The 6289-nt window shown below is 50.0% G+C and overlaps 2 protein-coding genes across 10 annotated transcripts in view; one reads left to right on the forward strand and one right to left on the reverse strand.

Moving 5' to 3' along the window:
* Positions 1-1668, reverse strand: part of USP45 (ubiquitin specific peptidase 45) — a 48832-nt gene extending 47164 nt beyond the window's left edge. Inside the window, exon 1 of one of the 9 annotated variants that reach the window (XM_086876614.1) lies at positions 1557-1668. Coding sequence is in view for 1 of the 9 variants with exons in the window: in XM_086876609.1 (XP_086732735.1) it covers positions 773-822 (50 nt within the window). In the remaining 8 variants the exon portion in view is untranslated. Of the gene's footprint in view, positions 1-490; positions 1042-1135; positions 1218-1239 lie in introns of those variants that run through there. The other 8 variants (XM_086876610.1, XM_086876617.1, XM_086876611.1 and 5 more) reach the window with 8 other exon arrangements.
* Positions 1669-3450: 1782 nt separating this feature from the next.
* On the forward strand, positions 3451-6002 carry TSTD1 (thiosulfate sulfurtransferase like domain containing 1). The gene is made up of 4 exons (XM_086876627.1): positions 3451-3575; positions 3714-3869; positions 4084-4243; positions 5581-6002. Exons 1-4 carry the CDS (start codon positions 3479-3481, stop codon positions 5642-5644), a joined length of 477 nt encoding a protein of 158 aa, XP_086732753.1. The 5' UTR covers positions 3451-3478; the 3' UTR covers positions 5645-6002.
* The last annotated feature ends 287 nt before the right edge of the window (positions 6003-6289 follow it).

Genomic DNA, 6289 nt, shown 5'->3' on the forward strand with positions numbered 1-6289 from the left:
TAGCTGCAGTTCTGTGAATCTCACAGAAATAAAGCAACAAAGCACCAGTTCTTCAATATTTCACGAAGAAATATGACAAAATATTTACAAGTGTAGTAAACATGAGAACAATTTCACAAAGGCATAATCTGCTTCAAGCCTGCATATGTTCATGCCATTACTATGTTTCTGTTTTAATAGCTAGAAAACAAGAGCAGAAGGAATCCCTTAAATACAAGTAGTCTGTTCTTTATGCTTGTATGAGAGGATTATTTAATGGAATTGGGAAATACTTGTAGTTAACTACAAGTAGACAACTAGAATACAGAGCTACACTTGCAGCTACTGCCATATTGATGTCTTCATTCTACTGTCCCTATGTTTAATATGCTGTTGTGTATATCCTGTTTAACAGTGTAAGTAGCAACACAGCTATAGCAAGGGCAGGACAGAGTCCTAAAGTAAAGGACAGCAAAAGAAAGGAAGAAGGAAAAAAAAAACCCAAACAAACCAGGAATCAAATCAGAGAATTCCAATAACAAATAAAACGTGGAGAGTTGCAGCTCTGGGTCTAGAACAGCACGTCTCAGGCTACCGGCGAGGACCAGCACCGGGCTGTCACCGAGCACCGGGCCCGCCGCACGGCACAGCGGAGGCCGCGGCAGCTGCAGGCCGGCACACGCAGCGCGGGCAGCGGGCGCCCACCGCCGCCCCGCTCCCTTCGCCAAGTCACCGGGCCGTGTGTTCAACCCGGCCACAGCCGCTGCTGCCGACTGTCCTCACTCTAACACACCGAGAGACGCGCCGCGGCCCACGGAGGCGGCCCGGCGCTGCCGTTCGCATGTCTTGGCAGGGTTAACCGCTCCACACCGACAGCGGGCGGTCGCCACCCACGACAGCAGCTCGTCGCCGGCGACCGAAGACGAGCCGCACTTGGCCACCAGCCCGGCGGGAGAAGCGCCGGACAGCGCTGCCGCGGGCGCCGCCGGCAGCAGGGAGGAGCGGCCGGCCCGGCCGGGGGCCGCGGCGGGGCAGAGCCCCCTCCCACCGCCCTCAGCCCGCGCCCCGCGCCCGCCCGGCCCCCCGGGACGCGGCTCCGCAGGCCGCGGGCCCGGCCGTCACCACGGCGGGGCCGATCGGCTCGGCCCGGCCCGACCTTGCGGCCGCGGCCGAGGCTCCGCGACACCCCCCCGGTTCCGCAGGACGGGCCCGGCGCCCCCGCGCAGTGCCGCCCGCCCCCTCCCCGCGCCCCGCACTCACGGAGCGGCGGGCGGCGGCGGCGGGCGCGGCGGCGGCAGGAAGCGGCGGAGGAAGCTCCGCTCCGCTCCGCCCACGGCCTCGCCGCGCCGCTCCCCGCCCCAGCCCCAGCCCGGGCGGCTCCGTGCGGAGCCCGGGAGAGCCACACGAGCGGCAGCAGGGTTGTTGCTGGCTCCAGGGCACAACGCGTCCCCCGGGTGGGAAGAGCGATGGGGAAGCGGGGCCGGCCGGGAGCGCTCCGGAGCCCACTGAGAGGCAACAGGTAGCGACAGGTCTGGCTGCGAGGTACCCTGGAAACTCAAGACAAATGGTGGGGTGACCTTCGCTTCTGAATTTTGCTGAATGAGCTGGAGATGCTGCGCTGGGTATGTGCCCGTGGGCAGCGCGCTGAGGTTTGCCAGCGCTGTGGACAGTCGTACCCAGCGGTTGTACAGCAGGGTATGTGCCCTGCGTGGATTTTCGAGGCAGCCACCGTGGGGAGGACTGGAAGGAAAACAGCGTCAAATGTGCATATCCCCACTGAGGACAGGCGGAGTAAAGGGTTTCCAGCAGTCGAGGGAGGAGCTACTGGAAACTGCGTTGGGTGCCGCTGGGCTTGAGTGTGGGAGGTTGTACAGAACTGGAAAGTCAAGAAGAGGTGAAATGAAGAGAGTCCCAAGAGGTGAAACGAAGGAAGCTGCTGAGGAGGAGTTGACTGAGTGCACCCATTAAGACAAAAGGCGAATTGAATGTGCTGCTTCCCACCTTTTCACCAAGCTGTGGGAGTTTGCTAAGCTTGATCTGTTCTGACCTCAAATTCTCTCAGTCTTTCACGAGATAGCCAGTGAATGCTTCCTATTTCAGCAAACAAGCTAGTGTGTTCTCTCTTTTTGTACTTAGTATGGCCCAGGGTCAAATCAAAACCATAAAAATGTTTCTTCCTGTGAATATGCATTTCATATGACAAGTGTTCTGGTGCTTCATGTTCAATGTTTATGGTCCTTATGTTGATACGTGCAATAAGTGGAGATTTAAGTGTGGTCATTATATTACTACAGATAAAATATACCGTAAATTATACTTCAAAAGATAATTTCTAGAAGTTGTGCATTCTATCCTTACCTTGTGGGAAATGCACTAAACCTCAATTCATATAGAATATACTGCTTCAGACAGACAATTTGCAAATGCCTGTTAAGGAGGCCATATGGAGAGGCTGGCAGAAGGGCAGCTAGTGAACCAGTTATATGTGCCAAGTTCAATTTGTCACACTTTACAGTACCAAGAAATACTGTGTTCTCATTTTGAGAAGGAAAACTCTCATTAGTAAAGATTCAACAACCTACTCCTCAAAATGCATCTTTTATGAAAAGATCCAGCATGCCTGCTTTTCAAAACTAGAATTGCTGGTATGTAACATATCTACAAATGTATGCAGTAAATACGGAGTACTGATCTAAAATGTGTGGAACAGAAGAATCCTCATTTCTCCATTCATGTATGTCTTGGCCATTAGTCCTTGTGGCTGGAAGACTGACAGCTTTCAAAACTAAAACTAAAATGTTCAAAACTGAAACCAGGGATCATCAAATCCTAGAATATTGTCAGCTGGAGGGGACATACAAAGTTGAAGTCCAGCTCCTGACTGTGCACAGTACAGCCACAGGAATTATACACCATGTGCCTCAGAGTATTGTCCAAACGCCTCTTGAAGTCTGGTGGGTCTGGGGCCATGAGCACTTTCTTGAGGAGGCTGTTCCTGAACACCCTCTGGGTGAAGGTTTTTCTAATATCTAACCTAGACCTCCTGTGATGCAGCTTCATACCATTCCCTTGCATCTGCTCATTGGTCACCAGAAAGGAGATGTGCCTGGACCACATCTCTTGTGGCTGTAAGGGGACCGTAACCGTGGTGAAAGTGGTGCAAGCCAGTGCTAAAATCACCTTTTCTCCTTGGCATAACATTTAGAGGTTTAGATGTTTAAATTGGATTTGGCATCAAAATTCTTCATCTCTTTCACGTCTCAGCCTTTGGTACTTTCAGCGTCTCAACGGTTTGGGCTGGCTGGTAGAATTTACGCGGGGTAAATGCTGGCTGTACCGAAAGCGGAGGCGCAGTCGGTGTGACCTGGCTGCCGGCAGGTGCCGGGCGGCTCCCCTGTGCCGGGCAGCGGCCGAGGCTCCGCGCCCCCGCCCCTGTGGAGAGAGGAGGCGGTGTCTCCTCCCCGCCGGGCCTGGGGCCGGGCCTGGCTGGGCGGCCGCCATGGCCGGGCGGGCCGCCATGGGGCCGGGGGGCTGGTGGCGGGCGGCGCGGGTCCTGCGGGCGGCGGGCGGCGGCTGGAGCCGGGCGGCAGGGCCCGGTGAGCAGGGGAGGGGATGGGTCTGTCCTGGGCCGGGGGGAGCGTGGCCGGGGACAGCCCCGTGTGGCTGCGTTGGGCGGCGCTGCCCGCCCCGAGCGAGTCCCGCGGCCGGGCTGAGCGGCTGTGCCTCCCCGCCAGGCCCCACCTGCCGCAGCCTCTGCGCCGCCGCGGAGCAGAACCTCTCCTACCAGGAGCTCAAAGACCTGAAGAAGGCCAACGTCCTTCACATTGACGTGCGGGAGAGGTGGGAGATCGACAGGTTTGGAAAAATCCCGGAGTCCATCAACATACCGCGTAAGTTGTCAACGCCGCTATGTGCAGGCGTCGGGCGTTCCGTGTTCCTCCTGGCTGCAGAGGTCAAGTGGTGACTGAGCAAAGGGGAACAGTGCTAGAAAGCTGCTGGCATATGATAAGGCTGAACTTTTCCTCCAGAGCAATTACAAGTCTTGCAATGTAAACCTGTCTGTGGATGGAGAATAAACAATAGCTTGTTTCCTGTATTTCCCAGTGGGTGAATTAATGGAAGCTCTACAAATGGACCCAACGGAGTTCAAGGAGCAGTATAATCAAAAAATGCCATCCAAGACAGACCCTGTGGTTTTCTCCTGTTTGGCAGGAACAAGAAGTAAACAAGCACTTGGTTTTGCCATGTCCTTGGGTTTCAGCAGGTATGACTTTAAGAATGGGATTAATGAAACTTTCTGTCATGAAGCAGAACATGTACTCACCTTGGGGGCAAGGGTAAAAAATTACATGTGGAATATGAACAAAACAATTGGTAATTGAGTTAGACACCTCCCCTTGTCTCCACTGAACCTCGAAGTGGTAAAAGTGAGGTGTACCACCCTCTGAAACAACCCCTCAGCAGCTCTGCACATGTGCCACAGGTGACACAAGCTGCTGCATGACCACGCTGCCACTGAAGGGTCCTCTGCCTCTTAGGGGGCCCTTGCTGAGATTCTCCTTTCTTACACAGCTTCATAAGTACTAGTCTTGAGTTGCAGGAAGATTGGAAAGGTGGAGAACTGCTTGCTTTGGTAGCAGTACAATCTTAAATGCTTTAAGAAGCCACACCCTTTGTTGAATTGCATTCTCCCCATAGAGTTCACTGTTGACAAAGGATGCCTTCACTTCCTGTAAAGCTTTGGATTATTTGCCAGGAGTAAAGCAGTGAAGGCAATAGCTAACAAAACAATGAGATGATGGTACAATGAAATGCAGCATTTGGTTTGCAGAATTGTTAAACCTATCTCTGGAAGGTACTTCGCTGTCTTGAAGACTGCAGGTAAAATTTAAGACACTGGTTACTTGCTTGTGTTTTCACTGAACTGGAATTCAGGAAATGGAACATTGATAACAACTGTAGTCAAAAGTATGGAAGTATGTTCTTGTTTTAAAGTGAAGAATTTCCTCCGTTACCTGTTTTTTATGCTGCCTAACTGAAGGAGTCAATACTGGTTTTCACAGTGGATTTTTGTTTTACAGAGTTTAGTTTTGCTCAGGGCAATTTCTGACCTATAGAGCATGTAGGTGTGCAAGGAAGTAAAGATCAGTGTGCTGGGTTTATTTGGTGACAACTGAAGTATTAGACATAATAAACAGACTGTAAATCTCTCACTTCTGAGAATCTGTTCTCACAATCTTTTAAAAAAGAACTGGCAACTGTTTAATTGATCCAGCTGCTATTTCTTGCTTGATGTTTGAATTCCATCATTGTCATTTGGAAGAAAAGAGTTACAGAACTCACTCCATGAGAGCAGATAGTATTAAAGGAATGACTGTCTGGCTCATTGAAGCTAGATACAAGTGTATATGGTTGCAGAGAATTTCTGTTTTGGTTTTTTTTTTAATCTGTTTTTTGTAGGGCTTTTTGTTTGTGGGGTTTTGGGTGTCTATTTTTTACTTTCGATTTCTTTTTTTTTTTTTTTTTTTTTTGCTGTGTCCTCTTAATAGACAATATTAAGCAGGACTTTTCTTAAGAAAGGCATTTTCTGCATATTTCCAGAGTTCAGCAGTATGCAGGTGGCTTTGACGACTGGGTAAAACATGAACCTCCAGAAAAGAAATGAAGATGACAGCCCCAGCCCTTACCCCATCAAGGCTTCAGGATGGTTTGTAGGCTTTAGCAAACTGCATGCATTCCACTTCCAAAATAAAGCTCACTACTGGCTTCTTGTGTAAATGGACATTCACCTTCAAATAGCCATGCATATCAACTGCTTGGTTTAAATTATACCCAAAGACTACGACATGAACAGAGGACATTAAATTTGCTCAAACTTTCAACCTTTACTTTGGGTTATGGTTTTGGTGAATGTATGTGAAGAGAACCTAAGTGCAGATAATGTTTACTTTTTTTGTATGATGTAGTTTATGACAGTTTAAACTCATGATGATAGGACAAATAAAGTTATTATTTCTCCAGTACATGTGTTGGGTAGTTTGTTTATAATAGTCAAACTGCAGATACTCTAGTATCAAGGGATCAAGGGGACAAGAGAAACCCACTGCTGGCTGTGTTATGCCAGGCCTCACCAGGACTAACAATGCCTTCTGGAGATCATTAAAGTCAGACTGTATTGAGGATTTCAGAGCCACTGGAAATATTTAGTTAAATGTATAATTCATCTTGCTTAGCTGTATTGATCAAGCCACGAAACTTCAGCATACAAATGAACAAAGCAAGGCAATTTAATCAACCAAGTCAGTACTTA

This window comes from Cyanistes caeruleus, chromosome 2, assembly GCF_971803275.1.
Source record: "Cyanistes caeruleus chromosome 2, bCyaCae1.hap1.1, whole genome shotgun sequence".
Lineage (NCBI taxonomy): Eukaryota > Metazoa > Chordata > Aves > Passeriformes > Paridae > Cyanistes > Cyanistes caeruleus.